Genomic DNA, 24,317 nt, shown 5'->3' with positions numbered 1-24,317 from the left:
ACACATGAACCCCCCGCCTCAGAGAGAGGAAACAGAAGAGGGTCTGGACGTGTGCAGAGCCAGGAAACGAACATGGAGGGAGAGATTATTCTGGATTATTATTTATTTATTATGCATTCATTATTACATGCAGAAAATTATAATCAGCATCTAATTGCTTTAAATGATGCTAATGAATGGTTTTCGTTTTGTATGAAGTGAGAGGAGATATGTATTTAATCAAAAACATCTTAATAATCGTAATGCAATGTATACTTTGCTCAGTGTGATCATTTGAGTTTGTCCCTCATAATAACACAGACAACTCCCTAATTCACATTTAAGTAGTTCATTAAACCATGTGATACATTTAATGCTGAGTCATGCCTCCATTAATCTTCCATTAGTGAGGAATGGGCTTACTTTTAAGTCCTGATGAATAGAAATATAATAACCGATTAAGGGGAATTTAAAACGTGCACACTTCCAATTGGTTCTCTCTCTCTCGGAAATACAATTCAATCATGACCACAGCTTGAAATAAAACGCCTTTTCATCCACATGTTCTGCACAATTCAATAGGCACTCAGTATTCCTGCAGTGATCCACAACTTGTTTTTCTACACATTTTTGAATTTGAGCCTGTGTGCTTGTTCAGAGAAACAACACTGTAATCCAGACATCCGCACGCATCAATATTGATTTAAAGCATTACACTGCTGAGTCTTATAATGGAACAGCAGCGCATCCTTTCCAACCACGCACAGACATGTACACAGCGCCTCTCACCAGGAAGACGACGGGAGGGCAGCCGATGAGCGCGATGGCGGTGGACAGTTTGCGTTTGTTCCCGCCGCTGTACGTCCCTGCCGACTTGTTGGAGTATTTCACCAGCCCCAGCTTCTGCACCCCCCACTCTGCCACCTTTAGAGAACATATCAAGTGAAAAGAGTTCAAATAAACCACAATATCCCATTTGACATGATGCGTGACGTTCTGAATGTCGACTGTAACAATGAGAGGCTTTCCTTTTTAACCTTTGTACATCATTCAGGACAGTTAACATCCGGCAGTTCGCTTAAACATGTGCTAGATCTTTTAAGTACAACAATACAGTTTTTACATGTGTTGTGTTGGTCTGAGATGAAGATGCGTAGACCGCCTGCTGTCCATGTGAGGGAGTTACAAATGCAGCCGGTGGCATGTGCAATATGCAAATAACAATACACAAAAGGCTCCATTTGCATCCAGAATTGTTGCCCAAAAAAGGCACATCACAGGGGCCCCAGCCACAAGAGGAAGTGGATCCCTGTGCTGTGAAGATATCAAAGCTCTGGCTCCGGTCTGAGGGCCCCCAGCCTCTTCCTTGTTTCATCTCCTCTCTGCAGAGCGTGCACAGGGCCTCAGTAGCAGAACAGTGAATAATGCAGAGTGACCTTCAGCTGCTGCTCTGCACCAGCGGACAGCTGCATTATGTAAGGCTGAGGTCATCCATCACCTCCACATCACCCGGCTGCATAAGTACACCTCAAGTATTCTTATAGTGAACATATAACTGATATGTGCCTCCTCAATGCTAAGTGCCTCACAGCATTTAACATATTGAAGATTTAGAACATGGGAGGGTATGTACTGTATAAGAGCTTCACAACTCATTTACATTGGCTATTTACCTTTGCGACCTCTTTCTCTGGGACTCCTCGTAACCGGGCGTAAAGCTCCAGGTGCTCGCGCCCCGTCAGCAGCTCGTCGATGGCGTCAAACTGAGGACAGTATCCCAGGTTCTGATGCACGTCCCTCATCTCCGTCCGGATGCTGGAGGACAGATTACATGCTTATTTTAACACCAACATGCGTGTTAGGGTCATAGAAGGTGAAATAATAAAAAGAGTAAAGTGCCTGCAGGGGTTTACAGAATCGGTTCAGTTAGCATCTGGGATCTGAAGAGACGCTTTGAGAAATGAAGCATAATAGTGATTTGGACGAGGTGTTCATGATGGAGGACATCTCAATGCTCGTACTACTGCTCGTCCTCAGTGACACACACATTGTGTCTGTGATGAGAGGAGAACACCTTGACATCTTTAACCTATAAGAGCCTAATATGTCTTTGTACAGACATGCACCTTTCCACGTCCTGCAATAATGCCCCCCCCCCTGCAGGCAAATGTTACCGCTGATTTACCTTCTTCGTTTTAAAGTTGCCCTGTTACACATAGACATATTTACCGTACTTTTCGGACTATAAGCCGCGACTTTTTCCCCCATTTTTTTTGTACTGCTAACGGCCACTAGGGGACCTCCTAAATCTATGGATTTTACAGGTAAACTTAACCACCTTTAACTCTACGGGCTCTATGACCGGTCCGCGCCCGCCACCTCTAAGGGGCGGGCTCCAGCAGGAAAAGCTGGAGGCCGGAAAAGAGTGAGACAGGTAGCGCGCCAAAGTAAAAGTGGAACCGAGAGACAGAACGAGAGCAAGACAGACGGACAATTGAGCTGCTGCGGCTTATATGCAGGTGCGCTTTATAGTCCAAAAAGTACGGTATGTTCCCAACATGGTAATTTCCAGGAGAGATATAGAGTCTGAGAGCTGAATGTGATTTGAACTAGGCCGCTGAAAACCGCCATCTCTACTTGTGTTATGACATCTAACTTGGCTTATATTAAGAAGAATCAGCCGACAGAGGTATGTGTTTGCCTAACATTGATAGCATGTCAAATGTGCTCAACATGCCGGCAGCGGTACAAGCAGAGAAGGGACTCTTCCTCGGCTGAAATGTGATTTATCAAGAATCAATAATGGCAGATAATTGGGGTTTGTTCTGGTACCTTCTTCACATGTAGCGTGTGGACATGACACATGCATCTTCTTCTCTGACAATGGAAGGCAACGGCATCTTCCACAAACTGACCTATTTCTCAAAGAATTGTTTTTGTTGTAAATGTGGTCGTGCTTATTTAAGTCGTTTTAAAATCCATTTCTTCTCCAACGAGTCGCTGCTGCTGCTTCTGAAGCATTATAACGGAGCTTCTTCTCTGCTGCCTTTTCAGGTGTTGTTTCCTCTGAAGGCTTCTGGGATTCCTCTCTGATCCTCACCTTCATAAAAATGTGCAGTTCTGTGTTAGACCTCACTCCATAACCACATGTAGAAATGAACAAACGAAGCGTTAGCGACCAACATCCACCACCGCAGAGTGTGGAGGAGGTTTGTTCCTAAAAATAAAGGAGAGTGCTTTTGCTCAAAAGCTCAGGTGTTTCTTTTGGGCATGTACAGACGTTTCCTCTGACTGATTCTGTAAGGCAGAGACAGAAACAGCACAGGGCGGTGCGAGGATGTGGAAAGGAATGCAATATGTGAGGAACAGAGAATATCACAGCGAGCAGACGACATGAGAGGAGCACAGTTGAAAAGTGGGCAGGAAAAAAACTCAACCTGAGGGAGGAATAGAAAGCTGAGTGCGAGCTAGAAACAGCTGATCTCCTTCTCCATGTTGAGTGGCTAATCATGACGAGCTTCTCCGCTCTCAGGGACTCGTCCTCACCTGTACCCGTTTAGGAAAGCCTCCCCTCCGGAGACGGGGATGTCTCCTGTCAGCATCTTGAAGGTGGTGGTCTTCCCGGCCCCGTTGATTCCCAGCAAGCCGAAACACTGCCGGAGAAACGGGAAGGCCTCCGTTAGAAACTCAGCAGGCGCTAATGCCGTGTGACATCTCAAATATGATGTTTTCCTTCCTTTCAAAACCCCAATAATGAAGATTATCCGGTGTACATGTTTGTTCCCAGCGTGCAGTATAATTGAAACTACGGTTTGTATGCATGACTGGGTCTGTGTTTAGCAAAAATAACAAATACAACAACACACACTGAATCAACAAATCAGCCACACGGGGACACACAGAGTAAAAGCCCACAGCGCTTCTTCTCGACAAACTCAACTGAAGATGATTTTACTTCCTCTCGGCATCATGTGACCCTCCTCGTGAATACTTGATTCCTGACACTCACTGGTCCCTGCTTATTTGTGACCTGTGCTTGTGCATGCTTGGCAGAGGGCTGGTCTTGATGTAAATAATGCATGCAGCAGATGCAGTGTGTGATCAGTGAATCTCAATCTTCCTCTGGCATTTACGTTTGGTTTACACTGACGCTGAGCACACAGAGGCCGGCAGGACGGATCCCAGCGCAGAGACCGAGAGCACGACCGCTGTCAGCATCTCACACCGTGTTTACATCAAGACCCAGCCCCAGTGTGTGGGGTAAAATATCTTATAATGAGAGGAGGCTTCACACTGACAGGCCATCCAGTTACACACATGTTGTTTAACACGATGCAAGTGAGAAAACTGTACACTTTTCAAGTCTCTTACTTTTTTTTAAAATTAGATTAGGTAAAACGTTTTGCACGTGAAAAACAACATTTGTCAGAATAATATAAGAGTTAATACATTTTGAAACAAGGGGAACATTGTTTAAACATATATATGCATCTCAAAGAGTTCTCTCACGTGTGTATGCAACATTAACAAAAGTGTAGTGTGTTCTATAGAATTAGAGTGGATAAAGGAATGAAACGTAGTGTTGAAAGACTATGAGGAAGTGCTTTAGTGCCTCTTGTGGCTGTGATGATTATTACAACAACACACGACATCTTTTCACCAGCAACACATTTAGTTATAACCTGCTTTCAACCGGTTTAAGTCATAAACACAGGAGAAGAATGATATCAGACTTCTCCTGACTTCAGTTCCTAAGTTAATGTTTCGTAAAAGTTGACTTTGCCGTATTTGGTTGATGTAGTTTCTCAGTGGTAATTGGCATATTTCTGAGCTTCTCAGACTCTGCAGCATAGTGTCAGAAGGAGGTGATAAGGGGATCAGTGTGGCAGCTAACGCCTCCTCTCTGCAGGCTCCGGGAGAGACTCTGAATCCAATCAGGAAAAGGCAAAGGCCAACATTGAAATATTAGAGGAATAACTGCAAACTGTAATCAAAGAGAACCTCTGCTCTCGTCTGTCAATATTGTGTAAATGTCATCATTAATATTCATTTGGTTTGTTTGTTTAGTCAATTAATATCTGCATTTTATTTCACAAAGAGAAGGGAATAGTTTTTCCGAAGTCTCTGGAATTTTACATAGAGTGTTGTAACATGGTCAAACAGAGTGTGAGCTTGAGAATGTATATGCGTGTGTGTGTGTGTGTGTGTGTGTGTGTGTCCTCCCACAGCATTTGGCTCACCTCTGCAGGAGGTACTCCCACACAGAGCCGATCCACAGCGGGGGTGCTCCTCTGAGAATACACCTGCAGGGAGGAGGAGATGAAATGAATCAACCAGCCAGAGAGAGAACGGGAGGAGGAGGAGGAGGAGGAGGAAGAGCAGGCAGAGAAACAGAGAGGAAATATGACGGGAGGTAGGAGCAGGTGGGAAGAGAAGCAGGGAGGCAGAGAAAGTGATGGCGGAGACATTAACACGAAGAGATCATCTGCAACATTTAGAGGGAGCCAGATGGGAAGCGGTTGTAAACAAAAAACGAGACCATTGCACAGGAAGTGAACATTAGCACGAGGAGAGCTGTCAGCACTACAATACCTTCAATAACAAGCACACATTCTACTTTTACCTAATGTCCCCAGTGTTAATAAACATGGTGGGCTTCAGATAGAAAGCATGATGGCCCTACGGTGGCTACATCTTCACAAAACGCTCAGTGCTGTCCTTGGTTTTAACATAACAAATCCAAACCAAGGACAGCACTGAGCTTTTCTTATTAAGTTTCAGATGAGTGCTGTGAGTCACTGAATGTTCGTCAAACCAAAACAAGTGACGGCACATGTTTCTCAGTGGAAGAAGCCGCATTGCTTCCAGGGAAATGTGAATCTTAGAGTGCTGCCGCCGCCGCCTGACAAACAATGACACAGCATTTATTTCCACAGTCGGAACATCAAAGCAGAGATCCATGTCTCTCTCAGAGCCATCTGGCATCAACCTGGATCACACAAACTGCTCTTAGTGACAGTGTGCCGCGCTAAAGCCAAATCAGAGCAGCACGCAGGAGGCAATCAAAGGATAACTCCCCTCAGTCTGCAGCAGCTGTCACATCAGCATATCATCACGGCAGGCAGCTGAGAGGTAAACACTCAAACGCTCAGGGGGCAAACAGTGACTCGGCTTTATTTCTCAAGGCGTCACCTATGCACGGACCATTCTTTGCACTCATGACTCAGCAGTACGAGGTGAAGAAGCTCGGCGACAAGTTCCAACATTTCACGGCATTTAACAACGGTAATTGTGCAAAAGTGGTTTAAGTAATAATATATGTTAATGCAATACAAAGTGATAATTAAAGTGTCTATGTTTACTCGCATTGTTTTTATTTATTTTTGTTGCCAAAACCATTTATATCATACAATGTGCTGTAGCTTTAATCATTTTATTTTGTAATTTATACCTGTTTTATTCTATATTAACTCTTTTTCTATGTATGCTGTTTGCATTTTGACGTCTGATTTAAAAAAAAGTATATAAAAGTAATTTTTGTTATGTGTTTCTTTTGCACTTGACTTTTTGTCTTATATTATAACTTGCTTTAATTTTCTATTCGCTTTTTTATTTTGACATGAAACCGAACAACATATATCCGATATCTGAATTGGTAAAGGACAAACCATTTCATACATTTTTATTTGCTACACTTTGAGATGAAGTGCAACTCTTCCCTCATTAGTCTGAAGTCAAACGGCTGTCAGAGCTTCTGTAAAACTTCCTGTGTGTGTGAGTGAGTGACGGGAAGGTTAAAGTGACAGCCCGGGCCCTGCAGACGGACACACTCCCATCACCGCCTCCATCGATTACACAGCGCTCGCTAATTCAGCAGCTAAGAGGTGAGCGGCTGCAGGGAGAGGAAGAGGAGGAGCGGGACGATGACACATGAGTGATGGCCTGTCGATCGCTCCAGGGCGATGCTCAGATTTATGTCAGTAGTGCACCCATTGATCAATCTGCTATCTCCACCCAAATGGATGGGCCACAGCTGTGGGGTGAGGAATCCTGGTGTGTGTGTGTGTGTGTGTGTCGCATTTTAGGGGGAAAAAAAAATGTGTGTGAAGCAGCATCAAAGCTAATCCAATATTAATCCAATATTAATCATCTAAATAAAATTCAAGACTGCCTTAAGGACTTAAAAACGTGGATGACCTTAAACTTTTTGATGTTAAACACGACCAAAACTCAAGTTATTGTACTTGGCCCGAAGAATCTACGAAACAAATTATCTAAAGACATACTAACTATGGATGGCATTAATTTGGCCTCCAGTGAGACTGTAAGGAATCTTGGTGTTATATTTGATCAGGATTTATCCTTTAACGCCCACATAAAATCAATTTCAAGGACCGCCTACTTCCATCTACGTAACATTGCAAAAATCAGGCATATCTTGCCTCAAAACGATGCAGAGAAACTAGTCCATGCATTTGTTACTTCTAGGCTGGATTATTGTAACTCTTTATTATCAGGGAGTACCAAGAAGTCAATCAAGTCGCTTCAGCTGATTCAAAATGCTGCGGCTCGTGTACTAACCAGAGTTAGGAAAAGGGACCACATTACTCCTGTTCTGGCTGCCTTACACTGGCTCCCTATAGAACACAGGATAGAATTTAAAATTCTTCTTCTCGCCTACAAAGCCCTTAATGGGCAGGCGCCATTTTACCTTAAAGAACTCATTATACCCTACTGTCCTACTAGGGCATTGCGTTCCAAGAATGCAGGGTTGTTGGTTGTTCCTAGAATCTCTAAAAGTACAATGGGAGCCAGAGCCTTTTCTTATCAAGCTCCACATTTGTGGAATCAGCTTCCAGTTTGTGTTCGGGCGGCAGACACCCTATCCGTTTTTAAGAGTGCGCTTAAGACCTTCCTTTTTGATAAAGCTTATAGTTAGGGCTGATTAGATTCAGCCCCTAGTTTTGCTGATAGAGGCTTAGTTTGTCGGGGGACATCTTACTTCTTCCTTCTCTCTGTCTGTACCTGTGTACTCTCATGTTCCGATTAACCCAGCTTCCCCACATGTCTTTCTTTTTGGTGTCTCTATACGCTGGGATCCGGAGTCATGGATGATCCTGCGGTCCTGTGTCCTGCATCGCGAGCCCTGGATCTTGAGTCGTGGCTGTGGTCCTGGATCATAGGTCCTGGATGGATATCCTCGTGGATTCATCTTCCTATTATACACACATGCATTTCCAAACATCTGGACTACCTATGTTGCAAATGTATTATCTTTTCAATTTACACACGGCATCTATTGCACGTCTGTCCGTCCTGGGAGAGGGATCCCTCCTCTGTTGCTCTCCCTGAGGTTTCTCCCATGTTCCCTTTAAACTGGGTTTTCTCTGGAAGTTTTTCCTTGTACGATGTGAGGGTCTAAGGACAGAGGGTGTCGTATTGTCATACTGATATTCTGTACACACTGTGAAGACCACTGAGACAAATGTAACATTTGTGATATTGGGCTATATAAATAAACATTGATTGATTGAATATCTCTACAGCTGTGGAGGTGAAGGGAAGTTTACACCACTTTATAAATTACAGTCAGTGAGGAGAAGAAGAGGAATGAAGAAGGAGGCGAGAAGATCATCCAGCTGCTGCCCACGGGGAGCAACATCTGCCCACAGAGGAAGCACTACAGTAATGTCTGCAGCTCCTCTTCACCTGCTACAAGAGGAGCAGAGACCTCTAATCTCCCAGAATGCACTCTGTTTATTCTCACGCTCACTGCTGATGGTTGTGAAGGTTCACAGCTGCACCACGTCTGAACTGAATAATGCATGTGCAACAGGGAGAAACTCCAGCTGCCCACACACACAAAACTACAGAATAAATAAGGCCTCAGCAGAGGGAAAGAAATGCAAGAAAGGACATTTAGAAAGGATTATTGGTGAAGGACGTTAAGGATGCATACAGAGGTCACCGTCCTGAAGAAAAATAACTCTGATGACAAAGAGTGGACTGAATAACAAAGACTCTTTTTCAAATGACGCAGCACTTTACCTTGGTGAGGTCACAGATCCTCAGCAGGTCGCTCTGCGCTCCGCCGCCGTGCACACGCTCTCGTTCCCGCGCCACATCGACGTCCTCCTTCTCCTCCCCTGATAAAGACTTCCCTGAAACCAGCCTGACACCGAGAGGGGAAGAAGGAGTCAGCGTGGTTTACTGAACACCACATCATTAAAATCAACATGAACCCACCGCACAAATTATCCCGGTCAAAGATTAAACTCAGTGAAACTATCTCAACCATTTTTCATAAACAGGACCAGCCACAGTTTCCATAGCAACCTCACTTTTAGAGCAAGTAAACAGAGAAATAAATAAATGGGGAGTATTTGACAAACTGATATTTTATACAAAATAAATTAATAGTACATGACTAATGTGGAAAATAGAGGGGGAAGGTTCCTCTGACTGAAACAAATACTGACGCAAATAACGATTATTTTCATTTAGCAATCATTTGGAGATTCTTTTCTATTTTACATTTGTATAAAATGTGAGAAAATATTGATGAAAGTCCATCCCAGTTTCTCAAAGTCCAAAGGGAGCAGACTGGTCTGAAACTCTTGGAAAACAAGATTTCAAACAGTTATAAACCTATTTCTCTTTTTTCTGAAAGTTTTGAGTTCTTGACTGTGGACATATTTGTTTACCGGGGCTTGCAGAAGAACTTGTACTGGATGAGGATGGTGACGGTGAACATGACGGCTCCCTGGATGGACATAGCGCACAGATTCTTCCCCACCATGTCCCAACTGAGCGGGTCCTGGAAACGGTCCTCCCCTGAAAACACAAACCCATAAGAGTGTGAATAATGAAAAGCATTAGCGCTGTGTGTCATTTCCATTTAAAGTCCAGCCCAGAGACATTGCCACTTCCAGATGCGTGTTGCCTTTCATAAGCAGCCAGAGACGTCTCAGTGAAAAGTTGTGAAGGTGTCAGCTCTTTGAAGTGTTCCCGAGACATTTTCACCAGTGAAAGCCAGCAGTTTAAAATGCCACTTAGCCTTAAAAATAAAATATAAAGAAGAGCTGTCACCTATGTGATGTGAGGAGCTCACTGATATCCTGTAATTTTCACGTCTCAGCTCTAATCATTGTCCTCCCTCTCAGACTCTCCACCCTGGAGCTCGAGGGGCAGAGTAAGTCGACGGGAAAAGCGCTTTCACTCTCATTCTCCGGTAAATAGCCCTCTCCACACATCAGCCTTTCAGGCGTGATTGCTTTTCTCTTCCTGCTCTCCAACACCACTGAACAATCATTCCTCAAGCCACTATTTCCTGCTCCATCTCTCCACACATAAGCCTCCTCGTCCATCGGCCACTTTGCCTCTCGATGGCCCTCTCATCACGCATGAAGCCCCACAGGAGGAGTCACCGCGCAAATATGTCTCCTGCTGGTGTTTGGCATCTTAAATAAGAATAATAGTGTAAATGGAGGTTATACATACATGTTTTAATATACCGGTAAGAGGTATAAAGTTGTTTTTGGAGAGAGGAGAATGCTTTTACTACTTTTTATATTAAGGGTAAACTGTGGACGTTATGTAGACGCCGTGTGAGGACTTAGGAGCAAGAGAAGGGAAGTAACAGATCCAATAGAAACCTTATAATAAAGAGGGTTGGTCTCATTTATTACGTAATTTGTTTAGTTTGTGGCCAATTGGTGTGCTTTTCTGACAATGTTTACACACTATTATGCTGATGTACAATAAGAAGAAAGAAGCACAGCAATGCTTTTGGATCCTTTGACGGTTAGCAAGTAAACACTGATGCAAAGAATAGCATTTTTTCTTTACATAGATCAAATTGCATATCTCTTCATGAAGGACCACGTGGATAATTGCATGTATAACTATTGTTTTTCAGATGGTTTCTCTCACCGAAGCTGCTGAAGAGCGTGGCCATGGCCTGGTTCTTGGCCATGTCGATGAGCCCCCTCCCCAGACAGAAGTGAGGGAAGATGAGCAGCACCTGCTTCACGATGTTGTTGATGCGGGACACATTCTGATAGGGGTAAAACACACAACAAGACACAGATTAGATGCAGGTATGAGCTTTAAATATTCACAGGGGCTGGGAATGATCACAAACAAGGTGTTGAGCCAGCGGCGCAAAGGTGTGGTGCAGCGTGGGTAATTAAACATGCTGCACTTCAACTGCACGCTGCACTGAGGACGCACAGCTCAGGAGTCCATACACCTTGCTTTGCTGGAGTTTGGTTCATGTTAACGTGAGTGAGGAGGGTGAGCAGATGTTAGCAAGGAGATGAAGGAGACACCGACAGATGTGTGTGTGTGTGTTAGGAACAAAGACACAGATACACAAAAACACAAAGCCGGAGCATGTTGTTGTAAAACATCTTATCTCAGCAGGACGTTTCCCGACTACTACTCCCCACATTTGGATCTTTCCTCCCCCCTGAGGACCAGATGCAATGGCAGCCCAGTAAAGCACAGAATATATAATGAATCAAATGTTCTGGGCTATACATCTGCTCAGGAAAGGAAGTACAGAATATCAGGGAAGAAGGGAAATGCAGAAGACAAAATATAACTTGGTTTGGCGCGGCATGACGCCGAAAAGCAGCTTCATGCATCATGCAAACTGCTTCATTGCAGCATCGTCTTCAAAGCTGCTGCAAACATGGAGGAAGAGTAAATTCATCATTTCTGTTTTTGGGCGAGTCGAGCACAGAAGAGGCGGGGGCATTCTTTTTCTTTAAAGCTGTGTTCAGATTTCCACATATACTTCTGTTGTTGTGGCAGGATTTATTTATGATGCGTGAATCTGTGATTTCTGCAGCTTTCAGTGGAGCATGAAGCATTAAAAACAATCGTAATGACACATTTAAAGATATTTTTTCACTAGATATCCGTCTGCTTGTCAAGTGGTCGGTTTAACATTTTGAAAGAAGTGCTTATTTTATTGAAAAGTGTCAGATGAGACGATTGAAATAACTTAAACCATGAAGTCAGAGAAAAAAGCTGCTTAGCTTCGCATAAAGGAAACATATTTAAAATCCATCATCCTGCACACTTCCCTAATTAACAAGTTACATATCCTGCATAAGTAACTTTCTGATAGTTGCCTGTATTTACACACAAAAGTAGGTAGAACAAATAAATAAAACAGTATTTAACAGTAATGTGTTAATCCCATAGACTGTATATATAAAGGTTAATCCGGATAATAGCTAATGCTAAGAGGAACCTGAGGTGCATTTAGGAACATTCATTTAAACGTGTATTTCTTGAACCAGATTGTGGCATTACAGTGAGCTATCTGGATCTCTATTTAAATATGAAAACAACCTTTCATCTAGCAGAGGGAATGTATACCTAGATAGGACAATGGCTAACTGTACCTACTGTTTGCATTTTATGCCAGCCATATTTTTATCCTGTGGTTTTGAGCAATGCATATTCAAATAGACACACTCAGACAAGGCTCCTCTGTTGTGTAACTTCAACACTGATCTCGCAGCGATAAAGACCAACAGACAGCGCTGACCTTGTCTGGGTGTGTGTCGGAACACAGTGCAAAGAGTGGGATCTAATTTGAGATGAATACGTGAAATAACACTCGTCCTCTGACTGGGTGTCGCAGATCTAAGAGCCTCTTAGTCGGGGATGATGAAACACTGCACAATTGTCCTCCTTACGTTTGTGCTCCGCTCCCATAAATCATTTTCAAATGCTTTTGAAGGTGGCGGAGGCTGCGAGGTGCTTATCCGACCCACATCGCCACTTGAGCTTATTCCCACAGCTCAGCTTCAGTCATAATGCTGCGGATCACACACTCCATGTACGGCAAACACACACCACTTCCTGCTGATCATATCCATGTTTTACATCAATGAGCACAATGTGTCCCCTTTAAACATTCTGCTAACACAGGATGCTGGACTTTATATTGGCACTACATTTACTAAAGTAGTGTACTCTAGAGGTACTTGAGTATTTCCATTTCATGCTTCCTTAAACTTCTCTATACCAGTGATTTTTGGCGTGAGAGATCGTCAGGTGTGCCGTGGGAAATTGTCCGGTTGCTGAGTGTCTGCTCCTGCAATGTAGCTGCTGGCTAAGTAATTAAAGACTTTTCCATTGGCAGTAGGTAGCGTAATAATGACCACGTTAATGTGAGACAGCAGAGTGAAGTGATGGCCGGAGAGGTTGTGGTGACATATGTCAGCACATATCAGCTTTGTGTTGATCTAAACAGCCCCAGGTTGCACACTGAGTGAGTATCAACACATTGAGAGACCTGTCATTACATTGACATTATTTATCCTGTATCAGGCTTCAATGTATCATTTTGTAAAACCTTAGGACTTCCTCCACTTCTGTATATAGGAAGCCACACCTCTGCTACTGCAAGGCATGCTGGGATTGGTGCCTCACAGGGGCCGAGCTTCCTCAGGGGAAACCTCGCTTCAGTCTGGAGACAAAACTGGGTCAGCGACTCTGAGGCTGCTGCTCCACTTCCTGTCTTGGAAACACGGAGCGATGCCCACGAGAGATCTGGATTCACTCTGCAGCGACACTGTTTATTTAACTCACGCCACCGCTGAGGATGATGGGAGGAAGCTTTGAGGCAGGAGGATTCAGGTTATGGGGCTCCTCTTCCTGTCTGGGGCACCGTGGGAGATAGTTCTGTTTCCTGGAGATACCAGCTGTACACAGACGGAGAGCTTGAGTCTTTTCTGATGGATGTGGACCCCTATCAGCCGTGCAATCAAGTCAGATGATCAGAATTACAGCAGACCTCTGTCCCCGAGAGTCTGAGAGAAGCACTATCTCTGTCCCTAATGCTTCGGACAAGAGCAGAAAGCCGTAAATCTGCCTCCGAGCCACATGCCGTCCATTAAATTATGAGTAATATGCTCCTCTCACAGATAAATAAAGTGAAAGCAGAGGAGAGAAAATACAAATTGGGAATGAATGTTTGTGGAAATGGAATCAGGATGCTAACGAGGAGCATTGTTAGGAGACAGGAAGCATCCCGAGCGGCGCCAGAGGCAAACATGGAGGCGGACTGGAGAGGGGTGGGTGCGGCAGGAGGACAATCCTCTTTCTGATGCACAGCGATGTGAGTGAGTGACAATGAGTCAGCAGACAAGGAGTGATCGGATGAAAATGGCATGTTTTCAAATCAGGCGAATAGCAATAAAGTCAAATTAAACTAAATATATTTGCTGCAGAAACCAAAAGTATAAGCACCTGTTTAGAGGGAGAAGACTTATTTTCATGAAATGTTACTTAAATTCTAATCAAAAGTAAAATGACTGACAGGCTCTCCATTTCTCATGCAGATTTCTTTGTGTGTCTCTGTCCTGTTATCCCTGGAGACTGAAGCAGTTCAAATGAACGCTCGCTGAAAGACGGATGAGGGAAAGTTCTCCGAAGACCGAACTCCCACCAAACGATTAAACATTAAAGAGAATAGGGAAAATAACTCCTTTGAAAAATCCTTGAGGATAAAGGGAAATATATTAAAAGTTAGAGAAGGTGGGTGCACACTTCTCCCACGTGATTTCAAAACTCATTTATCTTTCATTCAAGTCAATTACTGCTATAGCTTCCAAATGCATGTTTTATTAAGAGTCTAACCCTTACCCCGCTGCTTCACAGGAAACCGGGATAGAACGGTGAATTCATGCATGTTTTACCCACAGACTGTGTATTTTAGTGTGTGTGTGAGAGAGTGTGTGTGTGTGTGTGCAGCTTACATTGTCATTAATGAGCTCCATGACGAAGGTGGCGATGCTGCCGTTGATCCCGATAAAGAGGTTGATGCAGGTCAGCACCACGTACGCTGTGCTGGGCACGCTGAAGATGAAGGAGGCGGGGTACATCATGGGGGTGATGGACCACCTGCAAGACACAACACACCGGAGTTAGCTACAATATCAGTCAAGGTCATAAATGGCACAACAAACATTAATTCCATTTAACTCTATGGGTTAGTGGGGTTTATCTCCCATAAATATCAGATTGAATCCTCGCCTATTTAACTTGCTAACTTGACCGCCTGTCATGTGACACCGAACAACCAATCACAGCCTGCAGGTATCCCTCCTCTCTTTTGTAAATATCAGGTGTTGGTAAACAGTGAGGATACTTTGATGATCTATGTGCAGGGCTAATGTTCCAGGCTGCATGGCCATGTGCTTACCCATACATTACGAGCAGCAGAATCAGAGCAGGAAGGTTGGGGGGGGGAAACGTAGGCTTTTTGTTGGAAGCAGAGGAAGATCACGATCACTATCAAGCACGGGACGATGTAGTTACACTGTCGGGGAAACAAATAAAAACAAGCAAAGAAGAAAATATCCCGTCAGGCGCAGAGAACAGGTGTTTGCTTTTCATATTTGTACAGAATAGCATAATGAAGTCAGTGGATATCAGACACATCCTCTGCCCTCGGGACGAGAGGTCGCTTGTTCTGAACAATGATTTTTAGCAAAGACAATTATTTTTTCAATATGCCCTCTGGCTGCTTCAAACAATCCCCGTGTTATCCACTGGTGAATAAATGATGAGAATAGATAAAGTATCAGGATATAATGAAGCATGTTTATTTATTTATCTGCGTGTGTGTTAATGCAGAGCGCTGCGGGCTACAGGTTGGCTCTGAGGAACATTTGTCTCTCCCTCAGACGTTATTTATCCTCCATAACGATGATGCCATTTCTTCTCCAGAGGTGTTTACTTCCATTACGCCCGAGGGGAGCTGCCAGTGAGCCTGCAGAGGGTAACCGGCAGGGGCAGCGCTGTCTATAATTACGCTCTGGCCAATAAGCACTGCTCCGTTCACATTTCCCAGAAGCCCCTGGTGTCAGAGCGGCGTTATCAATTACAGACTGAGGGCTCTTTACATGCAGCCTGAGGGAGGCTACAGTAGATGTAACACTAGGGTGAAATGAGACCATAGGCTCGGGAACTTGAGTGTTTATGAGGCAAATGATCATTATATCATAATTTACCTAGATTTTATTCAGCATGTAAATAGGCCACAGCTTTGGAGGGATTTTTCTTGTTTGTTCGTATCAGAATACTCTTTTTAAGTTATATAAAGTTATAATAAAGTTTATAAAGACATTTTAAATAAGGTAGAAACTGATTATTGCAGACAAACTTGCACAGGTGTTTCAGGATAGCAGGATTACACATACATTTGTACAGTATCCCCTTGAAACAACATTTGTAACATTAAGGAGGACGAATTCCATCATTATAAATGTGCTTATTAAACAAATGTCACTTTGCATTGTATATGTACACTTTAGCTGATAGTCTGCACTATTTAGGCTTTAAAGTGCTTCATAAAAAAGAGTTTGAAGGGTAAATATGTCCTCGTCCTCACCATGTCCCAGGCGAAGTTGGCCAGCCAGTACACGGCGGGGTTGACTCCGCTGACAAACTGCAGATGTTTGGCTTTGTTCACCCTCTCCTGGATGAGGAAGAGGACGAAGCTGGCAGGGATGAACGACATGGCGAAGATAACGCAGATGGACACCACCACGTCGGTGGAAGTCGTGGCCCTGATAGAGAAGGAGAACAGCAAACAAGAGGTAGATAAAGGCATGTAAGCGTGTAGAAGAAGAGAAGAGGAGGTAAAGCTCTGTCCATGAACCTCATTTCTGTAAAGATTTGGAAAAAGATGGTGAATTCGGCTCTGAAAATATATTTTTGGATGTGAAAAAAACACAAAGGAAACAATTTCAATATAATTCCATTCTCAAAGGTTAAGGTTATTTTCATAATCTTTACCCAAAGATATTCACTTTAATAGGATATTAAACACAATGAAGCGGAACATCTCTTTAGAGGCTGAAAAAAACCACCTCAACTTTATCAAACAATCTAGCAGTTATTTGAATGTGCATTGACTGGTTGCTCTTATTACAGCACAGGTCAATTATCATATGGTTTTTACTGCATTTATATAATATAAAGTATGTCACCTCGCTACTTTGAGGTGCTCTTTATCAGGAGGAGATATCTTTAGGAAATACAGAACTATAACTTAATATAAATTAAAGTGTTGTTATGCCTCCATTGAAAGTGATTAAAGGGGCAATATTCGGCTCATTTTCAGCTTCAGATAAGTATGTTGTGCCTCATCTGTTATTTGTATCATACTGCCTGTGTTGCAGCACCTCTTTTCACCCTCTGTCTGAAACCAGAGCCCAGTCTGCTCTGATTGGTTAGCTGGCCGGCTCTGATGTGATTGGTCAACCGCTTAGAGATGTCTCGCCCCATAGCCTATCATGTGCGATGTGTCGGAGCGCGAGCCAAACAAAGGAGTCAAAAGAGAGCGTTTAAGGCATGAGGGACATTTCCTGTAATGCAATTAACAAATGAGACAAATTACTTCGCAGTATGAGGATGCATTTAATCTAAAAAACATTTCCTACAATATATTGCTAATGTTTCAGGCGTGTCTGAGTACTGATGGCTTGATAGACAATGTTTGTATGTAAGAAAAAAGCTTTTAAAAAAGTATTTTGCAAGGTTAACAGGTGAAGACAAGATTTCTAAATCTTGTAGATAGCTCTTTTCATGTTAGAAACAAATCTCTCTCAGGGACGCTGAACTCCCCCTGCCCCCCGTCATATATCTTCATTTGTGCCTGCTAATAATTATCACAGTGGCGTCTTCTTTTAACCCCCACCATCACCCTCACATGACTCCCTGCTGTGTAATTAGCATATTAAGTAAGTCACCCTGTGTGGCTGTATTTATCAGCGCCAAGCAGACGCAATTAGAAGACATAAATATCAAATCATTTAGTGGGGGGGGGGTGTGGCCCATGTTCCAACAGGTTGTGTGTTGGAGGGGGGGGGGGGGGGGGGTAATTTGAGCAATCTAACCCTGAAAGCTGGGAGCAGGCTAATTGCTGTGAAGAAAAGAGGACAAGCAATCTCCTAATTAAGTAATAATGGAGGAGCAATAACAAAGAGCAAGGGGGGGGCTCTATTGCTCCCCTTTAACTTTAAAAGACGGGCTGAGAGCAGCAGATAATTATCAAATATGAAGCTCTTGTCATTGTATTACGGAGACAATGCATATTAAGCATATTACAATTAATTCAGCAGAATACGATTTTTAGACGGGATGTTTTTGCAGGCAGCTTACACCAATCGGAAATCAAATTAAATATAACATTCAACAGAGCAGAAATTGATAGTCCTAAACTAATTAGGAACGAATACATTCAGAGTATCTCTGTAATGAAACTGTGGCAAAGAGTTAGTTATTTATTTTTTCATTTAGTTCTTTATTTTAACATCTATAACATAACATAGGATTTCATAAAGTATTTTTAAAATAGTTTATACATTATTCAAATATAGGAATAGTAGATAGGATTACTTAAAATATAGTACCTTATATTTCATCTTTTTTCCCTTTAGACCCTTGCGGTTTATTCTTAAAAACCCTTACCCTTACCCACCCCCCATTTTCCCTCTGCGGGTCCATGGCCTTGTAGAGGCTAACGGGGTATAGAGTCGCTTAGATAAGCGGGGGAGTGCATCTGACGAAGAGATAGGTTGTTGTGCTCCCTATCTCTGTTTCATATCTATATCTAATAGAACTGCTCGGGTCTTGATAGATTGAGTGGGAAGTTCATGAGATCTTTCTAGAGGGTTATCAAGAATAACTTGTATCCAATGACCTTTCCCTCTCTGTCTGTGTCTGTGTCTTCTCTTGTTCCGATTAACCCAGCCAAATCTTTTTTCTTGTTTTGTATCTATATGTACGCCGGGACCCGGAGTCGAGGCTGATCCTCTTGCTGTGGTCCTGTGTCCTGGATCCTCTATCCTGAGTTCTGGATTAAGTCGTGGACTTCGGGTCGTGGCTGAACCCGTCTCTGCGGTCCTGCCTGGGGTCTCGTCATGCTGCCTCCATGATGGCTTCCTCAGGATTGTAGCTGACATCCTCGTGGATTCATCTTCTCATTACAGACACATGCATTTCCTAACATTCGGTCTATATGCTGTAAAATGTATTATCGCTTCAATTTACACACGGCATCTATTCTACGTCTGTCCGTCCTGGGAGAGGGATCCCTCCTCTGCTGCTCTCCCTGAGGTTTCGCCCATGTTTTCCCTGTGGGTTTTCTCTGGAAGTGTTTCCTTGTACGATGTGAGGGTCTGAGGACAGAGGGTCTAAGGACAGAGGGTCTAAGGACAGAGGGTCTAAGGACAGAGGGTGTCGTTTTTCTCATACTGATATTCTGAACAATCTGTGCTGTTGTATTTGCTGTAAAGTGTCTCTACTGTAGGCTATTTTCATTTTATGTACAGCACTTTGGCTCCACCAAAAATCGTTTATAAATGTGCTATATAAATAAAACTTGATTTGATTTGAAAAAACTGACATTTCTGAAGAGCAGAGAGCAAAATGAGAGATGAGGGAGAGGGGACAGTTATATTGCCTTTCCTTCCATCTGCACACCGTCACTATCCGATAGCTCAGGACATCACCTGCATTGGAATTGGTTGCAAAGAGCAATAAAATAAAGTGTCTCGTCAAATCTAATGCTGCAGTGCGATTATTACTTATTGACTCCTTCTCATAACGGCTCAAAGCTCAATTAAGGAGGACATCAGTTCTTTGAAAAGGCTGATTTTCCCTTAAATGGGATTTTTTGTTATTGGGGATGATTACTTTAAAGACATCGTTAAGAAGTAAATGCTGATTGCAGCATGTAATGTCTGCAAAATAATGACACCATCACTGTTAAGCTTGGTTAAAAATCGTTGCTATAACTCTGAAAATCTGTCTGCCCGCGAGATACGTTTCCCTTTCACAATACAATAAATATACACTGCAATACAGAGAGCATTTTGCTACCAGGCAACTCAACAAAATACCATACAGAAGCTATTCCCAAGTAGCAAAGTTAACCGTGCCAAATCCACACGGAGAAAAAGCATCGGTTGTCAAAAGAGGCAAAGAAGGCGAAGAAAGAGTGCCAAAGAAGCGTATAAGCTAAACGTCAACGTGTGCACCAGGCTGCTGCAGATGTTTTACCACGGACTGTACCTGCTAAAACACCTGCATTCCCCAAAGGGGTTTATCTTATCTTATCAATACTATTTTCTTTAGCAATGGGTCTTTAGCTGCTGGTGTTAAACTACCATATTGTTGGCATCGTCTGTGCTGGAAATAGACGTGTTTCTCACAAAAAGAAAAATGTCAAAATGGTTGTTAGGAGTATCACAAAACAATACGAGAGGCGGTTCCTGCTTTTAAACACATTGTCATTAGATAGATTATTCCGATGACACATATTGACGTGGATTACATCTTGTTTAGTCCTCTGCTGGAGGAGTGTGAGCCCTGCACACTTATTAAACAGTGAGGAGGTGTGCAGGCTAATCTGGAGTTGGTAAATCAGAGAGGAAGAGGAGGCTGCTCCTGGATCTACTGTAGGCAGGCCGTCGTAATTATCTCTGCACCCCCCCTCTCTAACTCAGCACCTGGTCACTGCATACATACCTGACCAGGGTGGAATACAACTGTTCCTGATTGGAAGCATCTGCTGGACTGCCTTTATAAAGTCAGGAGTTTACTGCATTGGGATGGAAGTGTTGATCACCACCTCAAAATAGACTAAATGCTCGATCAGTGACAGATAATGCTGCAAAATGAAATGCGCACAGAGCAGATAGATCCATATGTTGAGACCAAGCACGTCGTTAATCCCTGACTATCCTGTGGAGCCGCTTCCTAGGATAAAACGTGATAGGAAAAGGGCTCCCAGGGGCATCCACATCTGTGCATACTGTGCAAAACAATACCGTCAGCTATGCATCTGTCTATTTTGTATTCGTCTGTTGCTACTCATCTTTGTTACTCTGCTTTATCCCTGCAGAACATCTAAAATCCTGTGTCTCAGCAAGAGGAAAAAGTGCTCAATGTTATATTCTAAGTGCTGAAATACACTATCTGTATTAACCCAGTCTTTAACTCTTCTTTCCCTGGAGTGTGAGACTCACATGGCCGCGTAGGACAGCTGCGCCTTGGTGAGGTTGAGGGGGTGGTTGGACACGGAGATGCCGTAGCTGCGGGGGTCCGTTCCTGCAGGCAGGTTGCCCCTCAGGATGGCGTTGTTGGCCACGCTGAGGAAGGACGCCATGCCGTGCCACGCCTGGTTGTAGAACCACACCTGTAGGGAAAGAGGAGCTTTTTATAACATGTCTCCTGGCAACTACAGCCATTCATCCAGCCGGGATACAAAAGGAGAGAGAGATTTAACATCGATTTTCAGAAAGGTTACCAAGATATCTGGACTGAAGCTGCCTTTAAAGCATCTGAAATAGATGTTTTTCTCACTGAATAACAAGAAAGTGAAGTAGCATAGAAAGGCACACGATACATACTGGACAGCTGGTTACAATGAGCTGTTGTGAAGGGCTCTTTGCAGAAATATGGCCACCACAGAGAACATATAATAACAGAAAAACGTCAGTTATTCCACAGATTGAGAACCCTAAAAAGCATTGCAAGTGACACGTTGCCATTTCAATTGAAGCGGCCCCAATGTTCCTCTGCATCATTGTGCAACATACAGTGAGAAGTGCAACCGCGCTACAGCGGCCCAACACATTTCCATCAGGACAAATGTGCCAAGACATTCACCTATTTCACGAAACATGTGCATGAGTTCACTTAAAGCACTGCATAAACAAAACGCTGCAAAAAGCTAAAGACCAGGGGACACTAAAAAGGGACGCACACAGCTGGGACTGGCGTGCTTGAAGACGTTAGCCAACTGACACTGTTGGAAAAGTACCTAAAATAAGATAAGATAAAATAAGATAAGATGAACCTTTATTAATCCCCGAGGGGAAATTCAGTTGTACAAAAGCAGCAACGGGGTAAGCGTGAAAAATAGTACAGCAAAGATTCACACAGATCAATAAAATCTAAAATAAATAACATAAAATCAAGGAAATAATGATAATAATAATAAAAGACTATAAAAATAGGAGATATAAAAAAATAAAAAATAAGAGTAAAATAACTGTCAGCATATATACATATTTCGTCATCATCTAAATTATAAAGTGCATAACAAGTTAAAGTGACAAGTTTAACATGGGTTGTGAAAACAGTATATATTTATGACCAGTGATTTAATTTGATTTCTACAAGTGTTATCGGCTTATTTGAACAATGTGTTCACATGATTCATTCTACTGTATGAAGGGTCTACACGGCCCCTCATAGACAGCAGATCGGCAATCATACTGGAAGGAATCATGTTGGTGTTTCTTCATTTGCTTCATTCAATGTGTTCAGATTTGTGTTTTTATATTTGCCTCGTTTTGAAGCTGCAGGGCATTTTTCCTGCCGTAGCAGGATAACATAATGACCAGATCCTTGGTGGAGGTCTTCTAGTTTCCTTTGTATTTGTATGTGTGTCAATTTCCATCCACTTGCTGCACACAAAAGCCCACTATGAGATGAGAGGGGTCAAAGGATCCCTCCAACATCAGTGGGGGCAACACACTGATCTGAAGGAATAAGCAACAGAGCTGACAAACATTACTCTTTCAGAGAAGAGAAGGGGCCGCAGAGACTTCAATCCCAACGTGGTGCAGCTGCAGAGACGGAGGAAAAACATTTTGGCACTGAGTGAGGCGAGGAAGAAGAAGAAGAAGAAGAAGAGGAAGAGGATGAAAGACTGTGAGGGAGGACTCCCCGCTGATAGTGCAGCTAATTAAGAGTGGAGAGTGTCAGCCTCACACACACACACACACACACACACACACACACACACACACACACACACACACACACACACACACACACACACACACACACACACACACACACACACACACACACACACACACACACACACACACACACACACACACACACACACACACACACACACACACACACACACACACACACACACACACACACACACACACACACACACACACACATACAGATCGATATTCTTTCCATCAAAGTGTTTTCCCCTATGGTTTTTCCTCATCCTGTACTTTGTGAAAGGTCATTTGATGTTTTGAAGATGAAGAGCAGCAGACGCCTGCTAAATGCACGAGGGAGTGAGGAAATGTGAGCAGATACGGGAGGATGCATCTGCATTCTCACTTCTGAAAAGACTTCAAAACACCAGCGTGTTTTAGGGAGGAGCAAAACTCTGCTTTGAGATGTAAAAGCCGGAGATATTAACTCACATTTATTCCACTTACACACAGACTGAACACTCCTTAAATATAATTGTTGGTCGTCAGTTGCTGTTATTTTCCAGCTATATTTATTCATATAAAACAATCCGGACAGTCGAGCAGGTTTAGGTGCCTGCTTAATTCAACCTGAGAGATCATCAAACCTTCACCTGATTGGATGCACTCACACAGCAGAACAAAGGCGCTCATGGTAATTAATACAAATATTAATGTATTACCTTCACGTTGTCCCTGGTTCCCAGCTTCTTCAGCAGCACCTCGGCATTCTGCAGGATCTGATGCGTCACATTATCCTTAATGAAGACGAGGAACAAGTTCATTGGACACACTTGGATAACCACCACTGCTCTTTGAAATGCAAAACAGGAGGCAGAGGGGGAAAGAAAATGTTCCTCAGACCTCGGGAGGAAATGTATCCTGAATTTATTTGAGCTTTGCCTCTTTTGACGTTTCTGGGGATGATGAAAGTCATGAGATAAGAAGGGCTCCAGGTGGACATACAGTATAGAAGGAGTAAAATGGTGAGGGGATATTGAAGATGTTAGAATACCCCCCCCTCTCATGTCTCATGTGAAATGAGCCTTGGGATGAGGGTCTGCGATGACAGCGTCTGCAAAGTGTCATGTTGACGCCATGCTGTTTGCCCGGCCATAAGAGCAGCGAGCACATTATGTGATATAAATGCAAATGGCCTCCTGTTGCACCCTGCATCCATCGCAGAGGAGACGAGGGCGGGAGGAAAAAGTGCAGGGGGCAACACGGGGGGGGGAGAGAAATCAGGACAGATATCCGGAGTGAGGTGGAGAGCTCCAAGAGAGAAAGACATGTAACCCACTTCACCGTTTTATCCCACAATCCTTCACTCTCATATTCTTAGACATTTGCATTCAGATTTCTTTGGTGTGACAAAATGTTTACACATCATTTTGCGCAGCGGGAACTCGTGTGAAAGAGGAGGAATAAAAACCTCCCCCCCCGCCCTGTATTTGACAGGAGTATTTGTGTTAGATAAAATCCTTTCTGTTCCACAAACACACACACACA

The 24,317-nt window shown here is 43.3% G+C and overlaps 1 protein-coding gene across 1 annotated transcript in view; it reads right to left on the bottom strand.

Moving 5' to 3' along the window:
• LOC117463484 (phospholipid-transporting ATPase ABCA1-like) overlaps positions 1-24,317 on the bottom strand; it is a 163,310-nt gene that overhangs the window by 29,664 nt on the left and 109,329 nt on the right. The window contains 13 exon segments of the mRNA XM_034105727.1: positions 769-903; positions 1,653-1,794; positions 3,526-3,632; positions 5,220-5,282; positions 9,028-9,151; positions 9,684-9,813; positions 10,912-11,035; positions 14,760-14,904; positions 15,206-15,249; positions 15,251-15,322; positions 16,397-16,574; positions 21,042-21,211; positions 23,492-23,566. Of these exon segments, the coding sequence (XP_033961618.1) occupies positions 769-903; positions 1,653-1,794; positions 3,526-3,632; positions 5,220-5,282; positions 9,028-9,151; positions 9,684-9,813; positions 10,912-11,035; positions 14,760-14,904; positions 15,206-15,249; positions 15,251-15,322; positions 16,397-16,574; positions 21,042-21,211; positions 23,492-23,566 (1,509 nt within the window).

This window comes from Pseudochaenichthys georgianus, chromosome 18 (assembly GCF_902827115.2).
Source record: "Pseudochaenichthys georgianus chromosome 18, fPseGeo1.2, whole genome shotgun sequence".
NCBI lineage: Eukaryota > Metazoa > Chordata > Actinopteri > Perciformes > Channichthyidae > Pseudochaenichthys > Pseudochaenichthys georgianus.
This window is presented reverse-complemented; position numbering and strand designations above follow the sequence as displayed.